The 14742-nt window shown below is 41.7% G+C and overlaps 1 protein-coding gene and 1 long non-coding RNA gene across 3 annotated transcripts in view; one reads left to right on the top strand and one right to left on the bottom strand.

Annotated features, from left to right (window-relative positions):
- Positions 1 to 14742, bottom strand: part of HECTD2 (HECT domain E3 ubiquitin protein ligase 2) — an 88399-nt gene that overhangs the window by 14460 nt on the left and 59197 nt on the right. For both annotated transcript variants that reach the window (XR_011850644.1, XM_072129920.1), the window contains exons 12-17: positions 9144 to 9251; positions 8152 to 8284; positions 5179 to 5267; positions 4036 to 4194; positions 1583 to 1657; positions 74 to 161 (exon numbers count right to left, since the gene is read on the bottom strand). Coding sequence is in view for 1 of the 2 variants with exons in the window: in XM_072129920.1 (XP_071986021.1) it covers positions 74 to 161; positions 1583 to 1657; positions 4036 to 4194; positions 5179 to 5267; positions 8152 to 8284; positions 9144 to 9251 (652 nt within the window). In the remaining variant the exon portion in view is untranslated. The remainder of the gene's footprint in view (positions 1 to 73; positions 162 to 1582; positions 1658 to 4035; positions 4195 to 5178; positions 5268 to 8151; positions 8285 to 9143; positions 9252 to 14742) is intronic.
- Positions 1 to 14742, top strand: part of LOC140105823 (uncharacterized) — a 168059-nt gene that overhangs the window by 151526 nt on the left and 1791 nt on the right. The window lies entirely within an intron of this gene.

Genomic DNA, 14742 nt, shown 5'->3' with positions numbered 1-14742 from the left:
AGGGAAGCACATCCTTTATTAGGAATACCATTGTTATAATGTATCCTTATAGGATTTAGTCTACAGAAATTACCTTTCCTGTTCTGATTGGTGACTGGGATTTTATCGCCTCCAGGTTTAAGGTTATAGGATTTAATGACACCAAATTCTTCTTGAAACACCTAAAAGTAGAAATGTAAAGATTAAATATTCATGTCTATGTGGCCTGTGTAAGTTTTGAAAGTAATATAAAAATCTGTCTACAGGAATATAGCTCTCATATTGTCATTGACATACATTTGCCATGCTGAAAATGTGGTTTGATCTGCAGACAGCATGTTATAGAGCATGTTATAGTGCTGATCATCCAAAGTGTCCTATCTGTAAGGCAGCATGTCATAGAGCAAGAGGAGCTAAGCTGATCGTTCAAATGTCATAGAGCAAGAGGAGCTGAGCAGATAGGACACTATGTACAATCTGCAGCATGTTATAAAGCAGGAGGGTCTGAGCAGATTGTACATAGTGTCCAATCTGCAGCATGTTATAAAGCAGGAGGGTCTGAGCAGATTGTACATAGTGTCCAATCTGCAGCATGTTATAAAGCAGGAGGGTCTGAGCAGATTGTACATAGTGTCCAATCTGCAGCATGTTATAAAGCAGGAGGGTCTGAGCAGATTGTACATAGTGTCCTATCTGCAGCATGTTATAGAGCAGGAGGGTCTGAGCAGATTGTACATAGTGTCCAATCTGCAGCATGTTATAGAGCAGGAGGGTCTGAGCAGATTGTACATGGTGTCCTATCTGCAGCATGTTATAGAGCAGGAGGGTCTGAGCAGGTTGTACATAGTGTCCTATCTGCAGCATGTTATAGAGCAGGAGGGTCTGAGCAGATTGCACATAGTGTCCTATCTGCAGCATGTTATAGAGCAGGAGGGTCTGAGCAGATTGTACATAGTGTCCTATCTGCAGCATGTTATAAAGCAGGAGGGTCTGAGCAGATTGTACATCGTATCCTATCTGCAGCATGTTATAGAGCAGGAGAGTCTGATCAGATTGCATATAGAGTTCCATCTGCAAGCAGGGCGTTATGCAGTATTAGTTGAATAGTAATTGAAGTAGTTAAATATAGTTTTTATTGGAATATTTGTGCAAAGAATAAAGCAAATTACATGGGTACTTTCAAAGCTACTCATACAGGGAAGCCTACCAATCACTGCATATGGTCATGATCACTAAGCCCAAAATGAGCAGATAATGATCTGCTTTAATAACAAGTCGCACTATAGCTTTTCTAAAATGTATTTTAATTCCCTCATTATGAACAGGTTAACACATTATTTTGAGTCAGATTTTGCGGCAGAACATCCCTTGGTACATATCGTGGTTAGCCACATAGATTGAAGCCTATCTAATTTTGGGTGGGCACCTAACTTTAAATCCTCCACAAGACAGGCAGAGGATAATAAGTGTCTCGCTCTGTCGCCTATTGAAATGAATAATAAGCAGATTCAATGCTAAAAAACGCTGCGTGAACATTAGTTACTTATTTCATCTCCACCCTTTTTCTGTATGACTGAGGAAGAAGACGACTTCTGATACAGACCTGGAATGTGGAGTAGAAGTCTTCCTCCACGTTGCCTTCATACGTTAGTAGTTCATTCAATCCATGAGCAAGTTCCTAAACACAAGGATCAATCATAAAACGTGATCTTAAATAATATATGATATAACATGATCACAGAAGCCATAATGTACAATAACAATCTCCCTGAAGATAGAGACTTCTAATGTGGTCCTCCCGAAGCAGTAGCAGCTCACGGACAGTTTCAAGGTAAGGAACTCCCTGGTTCTGTCCATCAAAAGAGAGGCACAAAAATGATAAGGGGTATGGAGGATCTCAGTTATGAGGAAAGATTAAAACAACTAGATTTATTTAGCCTGGAAAAGAGACGACTACGAGGGGACATGATTAATTTATATAAATATATGAATGGTCCATACAAATAATATGGATTTACATCAAATCAAAAGACGAGGGGGCACTGTCTCCATCTGGAGAAAACAAGGTTTAATCACCAGAGGCGACAGGACTTTTTTACTATGAGAACTGTCAATCTGTGGAATAGCCTGCCTCAGGCGCTGGTCACAGCAGGGACAGCGGAGAGCTTCAAGTAGGGTCTAGATGCCTTTTTACACCTAAATAACGTATAGAATTATTTCCCCTAAATCCCTTCTTCATGCAATCCCTTCCCTTCATTGGTTGAACTTGATGGACAAGTGTCTTTTTTCAACCGTATAAACTATGATACTACCATAGAAACGCCGATGCGATGCGATCGGGCCGCGGCCCGCCCCGGTGGGTGTGGTTTGGTCTGCGCTTGCAAGCGCAGCCAAAACATCCTGTGTGACCGCGCCCTCAGACATCAGAGACTGAAGTTCTGGAGTAAAGTTTGCTGCACTGGAAGTAAAGGGGCCGCATAATATTGCATGTCCCACTTTTGAGTTTATTATTATTTTTACAAAAGTTTTAAATATCCAATAAATTTCGTTCCACTTCTCTATTGTGTCCCACATGTTGTTGCTTCTTCACCAAACAATTACAATTTTATATCATTATGAAAAGTTCAGGGTGGGGGGGCAAATATTTTCAAAAGGCATTATTTATAGAGGTCATTGTACAGGGAGGGGGAGGAGATAAGCTGTGACATCATCTATTGTCAGTAGTGATGTAATGATGGGTCAGTGTTATCTATATAGAGGTCATTGTACAGGGAGGGGGAGGAGATAAGCTGTGACATCTATTGTCAGTGGTGATGTAATGATGGGTCAGTGTTATCTATATAGAGGTCATTGTACAGGGAGGGGAGGAGATAAGCTGTGACATCATCTATTGTCAGTAGTGATGTAATGATGGGTCAGTGTTATCTATATAGAGGTCATTGTACAGGGAGGGGGAGGAGATAAGCTGTGACATCTATTGTCAGTGGTGATGTAATGATGGGTCAGTGTTATCTATATAGAGGTCATTGTACAGGGAGGGGGAGGAGATAAGCTGTGACATCATCTATTGTCAGTAGTGATGTAATGATGGGTCAGTGTTATCTATATAGAGGTCATTGTACAGGGAGGGGAGGAGATAAGCTGTGACATCATATATTGTCAGTAGTGATGTAATGATGGGTCAGTGTTATCTATATAGAGGTCATTGTATAAGGAGGGGGAGGAGATAAGCTGTGACATCATCTATTGTCAGTAGTGATGTAATGATGGGTCATTGTTATCTATATAGAGGTCATTGTACAGGGAGGGGGAGGAGATAAGCTGTGACATCATCTATTGTCAGTAGTGATGTAATGATGGGTCAGTGTTATCTATATAGAGGTCATTGTACAGGGAGGGGAGGAGATAAGCTGTGACATCATCTATTGTCAGTAGTGATGTAATGATGGGTCAGTGTTATCTATATAGAGGTCATTGTACAGGGAGGGGAGGAGATAAGCTGTGACATCATCTATTGTCAGTAGTGATGTAATGATGGGTCAGTGTTATCTATATAGAGGTCATTGTACAGGGAGGGGAGGAGATAAGCTGTGACATAATCTATTGTCTGTAGTGATGTAATGATGGGTCAGTGTTATCTATATAGAGGTCATTGTACAGGGAGGGGAGGAGATAAGCTGTGACATAATCTATTGTCTGTAGTGATGTAATGATGGGTCAGTGTTATCTATATAGAGGTCATTGTACAGGGAGGGGAGGAGATAAGCTGTAGTGATGTAATGATGGCGTTTTCATTTCTAATAATGTGAGGTGTTTGCTTTAAAGAAAAACCTCTGTAGACTTGGCACGTGCCAGGCTACTATTAGGCTTAGCGGTTAGAGTTAAAAAATACAGCGTTATAACATAAATGATATTTTGTTGAGTGCATCCTCTCTTCATACAGAACCACAATTCTGAGCTCCTGGACCCTTGTATAATATAATGATTCATAATGCGGATAGACATTCGAGGGCATAAAATATTTTACTAGTGTACGACTACCCGAATTATACTCACAGGCATAATCTGATACAAGTCTTCCAGCGTGACAGATGCAATGCCTACAGGTATGTTTTGGTCACAGGGCACTACAGGAGGACTCAGTAGCTTCTTGTAGCAGCAGGGTGGAAAGCGGATATCTAGAGTAATGCTGTTATACACAGCCAATCCCATCAACTTAAAATGTTAAGTATAAACACAAGCCATACAGATCACTGCAAACGTTTTTACGGCACACCAGCAATGTAGAAAAAACACATGAAGAACATTGAGACACCTGTGCTATCCCCAACACAGTAATTTAATCAGCAACTTATTGCTCCCTGCTCTGCCACAGCTTTCAAACATATTGGGGTCCTGAAGACACTAATAATTCTGATTATCATTGTAGCTTCCATTGAGGGTACCCTTGAACAGGAGCCCCAATGATAATCCAACACTGCTCACACCTTCTTGCTCCTCCAGTAGTCTGGGGCTACCCAAGAGGAGGTCTTGAGTACCCTCTGGTGAACTCTGTGCTGGGTGCAGAACTGGACGAGACGGCATTGAGGTCCACTACTGGTACCACTGCCATAGGTTCACCACCACTGTTCTATAACGTACTGTTTGGGGTTGAGTAGAAACGTTTGAGGTTCTCTCAAAAGGGGGTTTCTTACCGCTCCCATCCACAGGAAGGGTGATAACAAGCAGACCGGTTTGGCTCCGACTACTGTCACCTCCACTGATCGAGAGAACGGGACCCCCATCAATCTGGAGAACAGGTGTCCTGGCAGGATGAGCATGCATCTTGCCACTCCATGCAATAGGATGGGAATGTCTGATTCACTGTCTATGAGAGCGCTGGAGATTTCGGACACTCCCATACAACGGAATGTATCGGCAGGACAAGCATACGTTTACCCATTAATGAGAAATGGGGGGACCCTGTTCTCCAGATTGCGGTGGGTCTTGTTTTCGAGATCGGTGGATGTCCCAGCAGTCGGACTCTCAGCAATCAGCTTGTTATCCACTATCCTTTGTTGGTATAATTACTTTAAGTAGGATTTTCCTGATATCTGGTAACAAAAACCACTAATCTATTAATGTTCTATACTTCATCCGCACGTTCATACTGGGTACAGATAGACAAGGTGCTGCAACTTGTTTCAGTCTAAAGGATACAGTTCCGACTAGACGAAATTCAGAATAGTTGTCACACTTAAAACTGCTGAACCAGTGGAAATTGGAGTCTTTGTGATAGGTGAACATACCTGCGGGAATACAGATGCAGAATTAATTAACCTGTTCAGCGAAGATCAATACCAGCGTCTGAACCCATATTGATACAAGATATATTAACGCATAACAGCTCACTGTAATTAACCTTGTTTTCCCAGAGTCTAGTGTTCCCTGAAGCACAATGATGAAACCTTCATGTGAGAAGTATTCTCTTGTAAGTTCCCATAATACCCAAACAAGACATTTGCTAAAGGTGTCAGCTACAACAGTCCAAAAGTTGCCAACTACTTTTATAAGACAGCGGTGCCTTTAGGGGAAATTCCCATCTTAGACATTTGAAGCATATAAACAGGGACATGTCTGATAGATGCAGGTTCCACCTCAGAGACCCAGTCCTAAGTTAATGAGTGGGGTCCCTGGTGAGGTGGCTGCGCATGCGCTGGTCTCTCCACTCACTTCTTTGGGAGTTACAGGAATAGCTAATCAGGGGGTTTTATCTGCTCTTGAAAGTCCCATAAAAGTGATAAATGTTTCTAAAACTTAGAGCTTAACTGCTCGAAACGCGTCAGCGACTCCCTCTATGCGGTTGTAAACTATGAAACTAAAGCATGAAAGTTTTATCACAGTACATAGTGATCTCCAATATGGATGTGCCATTTATGTTTGCCATGAAGAGCAACATATATACATGTGGGGCCACCTCTCCTTACAGTGGTGAGAAGGGGTTCTCTTGGTTAACATACATGCGGGTCAGCTCATTAGGTCTAGCCAAAATCAGGAGAATGAAGGAATTGGTTCTGTTGTATTCCAACTTGTTGGCCAATTCAGCATTTGGTCAACTGTTTTTATAGGTTTACTGACACCTCTAAGGGCATCTACCATCAGTTTTACCTGTGCTAGATGTGTCCTACTAACCAGTTCCTGAGGGACTATTCTCCTCAGGACTTCTTTTATTATAATTCTACAACGCCACAATTTCAGCAGTATAGAGGTGTAAAAATTATGCTAGTCAGTCTGGGGCCCTCCGCCTCATCTTCTAATTTATTCACCCCCTGGTTCTGCTACCGGTCCCCAGACGTCACCTGGTCTATGCACAGTGCATGGGCGGGAAGGCAATCTGAGGCGCTATGGCTAACTCTATATTGCTACAGTCGTGAATAGACGCCCTATGGAGCATAGTAACTCAGAAACTGGGGGCAGGTGTCCTTTAAGGTCCATTGCCTCCAAGCAAGTAGATGTCCATCAAGGTGGCTCTGTGCCCGTGTGGAATTTACCAGACAGAACCTAAATTCACTGAACTGACAGGCTAAGTTTTGCTCTGGTAAATGCCACATGAACACATGGTATATGGGCCAAAGACCCTTGCAGGTCCTTTTTTACCCCTCAAACAATGGTGGAGCCTCTGACTGTCCTCGGCTCATATGATGAACAACTGACTAATCTTGCATTTCATGAAAACAATGTTACACTGGTGAAACAGAAGTATACGGTACTTGGCAATCACGAGAAGCCACCAGGATGGATAAAAAGCAGTATTCTTTATTTTATCGATATCGCACATAAGTTGTATTGTTCCCGAGATGCTCAAATAAAAAAAAAGACTGCTTTTTATCCATCCTGGTGGCTTCTTGTGAGTGCAGATTACTGTATACTTCAGTTTTGCTTGGATTCCCCGGTTTGGATCACACTACGTGCACCAAGACCAAGACCAGAGGATTTGGAATGGCTATCAATTAAGCGCGAGCTGGACTTTCACCTACGGGTGTTTTGCTATATTTGTTATATAATGTTTCACTGGTTGTAGTCTCTAATTTGAGACCAGGGGCAGATTAGCCAGGGACTCTACAGGTTAAATTCTGTTGGGTCTTTTATTTTTAAAGGAAATCTACCATCAAAATCCATCATGATACATCAGGGACACTTAATCATAGATCCAGGCACTGTGACTGGTAATATTCTGATACAGGCAGTCCATGGGTTACATACAGGATAGGTTCTTTAGGTTTGTTCTGAAGTTGAATTTGTATGCAAGTCGGAACAAGTAGGTTTTATAATTGTAGATCCAGACAAAATTTTTTTTTGGCCCCAGTGACAATTGGATATTTAAAATTTTTGCTGTAATGGGACCAAGGTTTATCAATAAAGCTTCATTATAGACACCTTACAGCTGATCATTGCAGTCTGGGACTAAAGTAAAGCATCCAGAGACTTCACCACAGTGGGCAGAGAGGACCATCTGTAGCTAGAGGTCGTCTGTAAGTTGGGTGTCCTTAAGTAGGGGACCACCTGGTATTTGTTATCTATCTTTCTTCTAAAATACACTTTTAAAATTATGCTAATGATCCTGATGGGGTTTTCCAGAGCCCCTCTGTGCTGTAGATTAACGGGGTGTTACAATGAGCAGGACATGTCTCCCCCTCCACACTCTGCCTATGTAATTTATAAGCAGCAGAAAGTGTAGGAGGAGGGGAGACTTGCTCTGCTCATTGTAAAAGCAAGTGAAAAGACATCACTGAGAGGCTCAGGAAACACCCCCAATAGCCCCTCGGGCTCATTAGCATAATAATAATGGTTACTTTAGAAAGAAGGCGGCCATAGATAACAAATATAAGGAGATCACCACAGTCACGGTGCCTTGATCTATGGGTAAGTGTCTCTGGTTTATCATGATGGATTGTGATGGTACATTTCCTTTAAGTCTTTATTAGAACATATGCATACTCAGCAGAATCAAGCAAACATGCATATGAGCAGTGGCTTAACTTGAAGCTGATGGGCCCCAGTGCAAAGACTGTGCCAGGCCCCCGACTATAATGTGTGGTTCATAGTAATAGTCTTCTCATATGGGAAAGTGACACCTTATTGGCCCCCTAAGCCTCTTGGGCCCTGGTGCGATCCCGGCTCCCTTACACTTACCATAGTCGGGGTGAAAAATCTGTCTGATGAGCAAAAGAAACCACTCTTTTGTCAGACCACCCAAGTCCAGACCAGCTTCTCCTACAAAGGTAACCTTCAACTTCTTCTTCAGGTCAGCTCTTTTTCTTGTGAGCTGTGGAAATAGAAGAAAAAAAAATTGTGCTGTGTTTAACTTCATTTCATCAAAAAGAAAACCTATTTTACAGGACTATTTAATCAGGATAAATGATTGCCAAAATGTAGAGTAAAAGCGATAAAAATTGTCCAGCGCAATCAAACTCTGACCCAAACTTACATGTCTGTGTATAAAGATAAACCCGTACGTGTTGATATGGAAAACTGGCACATTATCAATCTCCATTTGTTTGAACTCGTTCAGGAACTAGCAGACTATCAATAGACTGTGCTAAAGTGTACAGACATATGGATTAAGTAATGAGAACCCTGCACGGCTGGGAAATCAGCAAAATAAGGAGTATTACAGGGTGATGCTGACCAGAGATGTTTATGGCATTTCCATATGAAAGGGTTAATTCCTAATTTACATATATTAAAATAGAACACATATGTTCCCACAAGACGTATAAGGACCAATAAAGCCTTCTCCGATTTTCTGCAGATTAAAAAAAAAAAATTGTGGACAGCCCCTCCAGCCCCCTCCAAATTAACTGAACATGTATTATGATTCAATTGAGCAAGGTTGGTAAATGGCAAAACTACCAGCAGCTGAGATCAGTAAGTCTAAACGGAAAGGGGAGGAGTTAGAGGATGTGGGAGGGGATGGAGTGAGGAGCTACACTCAAGGGAGGAGGTATATGACAAATATTTATATATGAAATTATTCCTTTTCCTCCCACGGGACTCACCACAGGATTCTGGCAGGGAGCCAGGTAAGAAAAACTAAAGGATTATAAATAAAAAAAAGGATTTATGGACTAACCAAAACATGAAATATATTGAGCATTACACACCCTTTTAAACCATTGTCTTACCTCATCCAGTGAATCGCTAACCAGTTGCAACCTCCTGACTTTGATATTAAGAAACAGCATGTTCATATCTGGCTTCTGCCTCCGGGAAACTTTATCCACAAGGCTTTGCTGAAAGAATTACAGAACAATTAGAATGGAGACGTAAGGACACCCGACTTACAGACTACCTCTAGTTACAGACGCGCACAACTGTCCACTATGACCTTTGGTGAAGTTCTCTGGATGGACATCTACCACCAGGATGAAAGACCCCAGGCTCCATGAACACCTATGTAGCCTGGAGCCCCTCAGGCTCATTTGCATACAGTCATTCATCCTGATGGTAGATGCCCTTTTAACTTTAGTCCCGGGCTGCAGTGATCCGCTTTAAGATGTCTGTAATAAACTTATGTTGATAATCTTTGGTCCGTTGACGGCTCAAAAATTTAGAAATGTAATTGTTACAGGGACAAAAATGTGTTTTTTCTAGAGTTAAAAATTATAAAATATACCAGGTCCGACTGAAATTCAACTTAAGTACAGACCTAAAGGACCTATCCTGTACATAACCCAGGGACGGCCTGTATTGTCATTTATCAGTGTTCCATCAAAATCAATCAAACCAACATTGACCCAACCTGGTCTTACATTGACTCACAATGATGAAACTCCGGTGTACATGAAGTCAACCCTACATATCACCAGGTGGAATTTGTAATGTGTGCACTGAGAATTGATCGCTTTGCTTGTGCAAGGCTCCGCATCTTGCATCATATTTGTGTTGTGGGGCCCTCCGCTGGCTCTGTGGATGGGATCTTTCACTTACAACTCACTAAAAAGTTATTGCTTTTGTTTTGGAAATTTCCAAGTATATTGTCTGAGCTGAATGAATGCGTGTATGTAATTGTTAGTTCTACCGAACAGTCGATGCAATTCAAAGGTAACTTTTATCCATGCACTGTATCATCCAAGTGCCCCTCGTGCTTACACAGAGCAAATGTCCAATGCACCCATAGGGTGAATACAGGGGCGTAACTTGAGGGGGTGCAGAGGGTGCAGTCGCACCCGGGCCCAAGAGGTTTAGGGGGCCCTTGTGGTGTCACTTTCCCATATGAGAAGACTATTACTATAAACCATACATTATAGTCAGGGGCCTGGCACAGACTTTGCACTGGGGCCCATCAGCTTCTAGTTACGCCACTGGGTGAATGTATATGGGGAACATGGAAATAACAGTATTTGCGAACAATAAGAGGCCATTCAAGAAAGAAGAAAATAAGAGGCTATTTTGCGTTATGGAGCCAAAGAAGTAGTTACTCTGTCAGTTAATTAAGATATCAGGCAATGTCAAACACTATTTTATACAGTTACAGGTCTAATCTCTCTATAAAGATTGTATTCCAGCCTATACTGTGTGTCTGTGGGGCTAAATAATGGAATATAACATAGATATAATCTACCTGTACCGTATTCTCTTTTTAATACAGCTCTGAGTAGTAAGTTTTAGCCCTTCCTGCTATCAATCCAGCTATAGTATAGCGATTCTATAAGCACTATTTTATAACAGAGCGGTTTATATCTCCCTGCTCAGCGTGTTTTTTTGTTTTTTGTTTTTTTTTACATTTAGCTGACAGTGAAAGAAAGTCAGAGGGAGATAAACAATTCTATTAGAAAATATGGATTATAGAAAACCTTAAACCAAAATAGGGATTACAGGCGGTCCCCTACATAAGAACACCCGACTTACATACGACCCCTAGTTACAAACGGACCTCTGGATGTTGATAATTTACTGTACTTTAACCCTAGGCTACAATAAACAGCTATAATAGTTATTAAAGGTTTCTGCAATGAAGCTTTATTGATAATCCTGGTTCTTATGACAATCCAACATTTTTAAAATCCAATTGTCACAGAGACCAAAAAAAGTTCTGGCTGGGATTACAATTATAAAGTATACAGTTCCGACTTGCATACAAATTCAACTTAAGAACAAACCTACAGAACCCATCTTGTATGTAACCCGGAGACTGTCTGTATAGAAGAATTTAGCCAGGCAGAAGGGATAAAACACCTATTCAGGGCTGTGTAAGGAAACACAGGAAGAGCAGAAATGAAGTTGCCCACTAGCCTACCTGCATGGGAAAGTATGTATTCTTGGGCCACAAACAATTGAAGTGTGGTCCGTTGTTTGTGGCTGGTGAGGACCACCCCCACGATAATAGAAAAGACTGCCCGAGCACAGGAAGAGGACCTGCTCTGAGATTCAGCATGCACACAGGTTCATGAAAACCACATAAATTTGTCCATGTTGTAACAACGGATAGCACACACAAAAAAAACTATGGTCATGTGCAGGGAGCCTATAGGGCACTTTGCAGCCTGTTGCTTTGCAAACTAAGAAAAATTTCATAGTAAAATATATAGAAAAAAAATTCTATTTAAAAATATATATATATTCTTTAAAAATAACAGTCACCATAGGGAGTAGTACTCAAAAAATACTAGCCACAATAATGGGCTGCTCAGGAATTGCCTTAAAGGGTTAGTCCAAGGGTGAATATTAGCCTAGAACTAATACTGCAGCAGGTATGCGGCTGTGGTTGGGACGGCCTGCCCACCCAGTCATATTATAAGTAATATGTACGAAAAGCCCTTTAATCTTGTTTATTTGCACAGAGAAAAAATAAATCTTTGCTACGGTTAATCCTCCATGCTGTACTATGCTTATATAACTGGAGGGGCTGCTGCCCCCCGCTGGTTTCATAGGGATATACTTATCACATGGAGATTTCATGGCACGGTTAGATTTGTATAATATTTCCAAGGCTGATGCTATCTAACACATTTTTTATATATATGTTGTCATTGGGCATGTATGCACTGCTGACACATGTTGGATAATCCGATCCTCTAAGGTTTAAAGCTATGGCTATATTTTGTTGGGATGATGCAATTCTTGATGGCATATTGCATACAGAAGAATCTGGTCTGGGGCCAAGTTTGTTGTAATACTTGGATTGATCAGAGCATATGCAGAGTACTAAATAAGCCCTATGGTTCCAATGACATGTTATGGGCAGAATGGTATAGAGCAGGATGGGCAGCTAGTGGAACACATTTTTTAATTGTGAGGAAAACTGCATTATTTGCCTCTCTAATGTGCAGAGTGCGCCAGATTATTGAACACCGGCACATAGTCTTCAATAATCTGGAGCACCCTTCACGCACCGATCATGCCTAAATTGAGTTCACTAGTTTTTGAGGTTTTTTTTGGTGCACTCAGTTTAACAGGCACGCGCTATATTTCTATCAGACTTGACATAAATGTGGCGCCAGTGCAAAACAGCACAGAAATGGACCTTTACATGCAGACACGTACATGTGCAAGCAGTTTTCACAAGTATTTATGTGCAAACTGCAACTGAAACTGGCACAACCAATTTTATAAATGTGCTCCATTGTCCTGTCGGCAGGTAGCATGTAAAAGAGCAGGATGAGCTGAGCAGATTTACATGCTACCGGCAGATAGGACACTATGTACAATATGCTCAGCTCATCCTGCTCTATAACATGCTGCCTGCAGAAAGGACACTATGTACAATCTGCTCAGCTCATCCTGCTCTTTTACATGCTACCGGCAGATAGGACACTATGTACAAAGAGCAGGATGAGCTGAGCAGATTGTACATAGTGTCCTATCTGAAGGCAGCATGTTATAGAGCAGGATAAGCTGAGAATATTGTACATAGTGTCCTATCTGCCGGTAGCATGTAAAAGAGCAGGATAAGCTGAGCATATTGTACATAGTGTCCTTTCTGCAGGCAGCATGTTATAGAGCAGGATGAGCTGAGCATATTGTACATAGTGTCCTATCTGCAGGCAGCATCTTATAGAGCTGGAAGAGCTGAGCAGATTGTACATAGTGTCCTATCTGCAGGCAGCATGTTATAGAGCAGGATGAGCTGAGCAGATTGTACATAGTGTCCTATCTGCCGGTAGCATGTAAAAGAGCAGGATGAGCTGAGCAGATTGTACATAGTGTCCTATCTGCAGGCAGCATGCTATAGAGCAGGATGAGATGAGCATATTGTACATAGTGTCCTATCTGCCGGTAGCATGTAAAAGAGCAGGATGAGCTGAGCAGATTGTACATAGTGTCCTATCTGCCGGTAGCATGTAAAAGAGCAGGATGAGCTGAGCAGATTGTACATAGTGTCCTATCTGAAGGCAGCATGTTATAGAGCAGGATGAGCTGAGAATATTGTACATAGTGTCCTATCTGCCGGTAGCATGTAAAAGAGCAGGATAAGCTGAGCATATTGTACATAGTGTCCTTTCTGCAGGCAGCATGTTATAGAGCAGGATGAGCTGAGCAGATTGTACATAGTATCCTATCTGCAGGCAGCATCTTACAGAGCAGGAGGAGCTAAACAGATTGTACATAGTGTCCTGTCTGCAGGCAGCAGATTGTACATAGTGTACCAAAACGTGCTGCCTGCAGACAGGATACTATGTACAATGGACAATCTGCTCAGCTCCTCCTGCTCTATAAGGCCCCTTTCACAAGAGCGTTTTTCATGTTCGCGTTCTGCGCATGTTTCTGAAATGTGGGTCTTGCATTGAACTCTGAATCATTGCAATCAAAGAGGTTTTGTCCGGCATGCAACTTTTTTCATGTGCTTAAAACCTGCAGCATGTTCTCTACGAGTCTACGAGGACGCATCAAAGATGCCTTACACTCTGAGCTACATGTAAGTGCAATGTGTTTTTCACTGATCCACTCTGCCGCATGGAAGGGGCCTATAATACTGCCTTTCCTAGTCCAAACAGGTCTATTTTGAAGGAGTTGAACTAATTTTTAAAAATGTAATAAATGTTTATAGAAAAATATTTTTGAAAATCACAGTAGAAAATCACCAGAGACAAGTGCAGAGGATAACCAGGTCAGAGATTAACTAAGTCTTGGTATAAAAAAAGAAACAGTTTACATCCATTTAACACAGTTTCCAGATTTCACAATGTTGTGCACCGATTGCCAAAGAGGTCAGTGCTCCTCCGGATTCATTACTCCTCATAGTGAACCTCTGATGTAGTAAGGCTGAGCACACATTTGAGATCTGTCCACCCAACGCAGCTATCCCTCCTGAGTACCCCTATACAGGCGATCCCCTACTTAAGGACACCGGACTTACAGACGACCCATAGTTACAGACAGACCCCTCTGACCTCTGGTGAAGCTCTCTGAATGCTATTACTATAGTCCCAGACTGCAATGATCAGCTGTAAGGTGTCTGTAATGAAGCTTTATTGATAATCCTTGGTCCCATTACAGCAAAAAAATGTTTAAACTCCAATTGTCACTGGGGCCAAGATTTTTTTTGTCTGGATTTACAATTATAAAATATACAGTTTCAACTTATATACAAATTCAACTTAAGAACAAACCTCCGGACCCTATCTTTTAAGTAACCCGGGGACTGCCTGTATATACAGACAATCAGCTCAGCCGAGCATGAATGTTTTTTACATGGGGAGAGGGGAGTAGCTTCCAGACACCAACAACAAAAGGATTGGACCCTATTATTATCCAACAACCTGATCACCTCCTTTCACCCAG

Source organism: Engystomops pustulosus, chromosome 11 (assembly GCF_040894005.1).
Source record: "Engystomops pustulosus chromosome 11, aEngPut4.maternal, whole genome shotgun sequence".
NCBI classification, from domain to species: Eukaryota; Metazoa; Chordata; class Amphibia; order Anura; family Leptodactylidae; genus Engystomops; species Engystomops pustulosus.
Note: the sequence above shows the minus strand (reverse complement) of the source record. Positions and strands in the feature narration are given on the sequence as shown.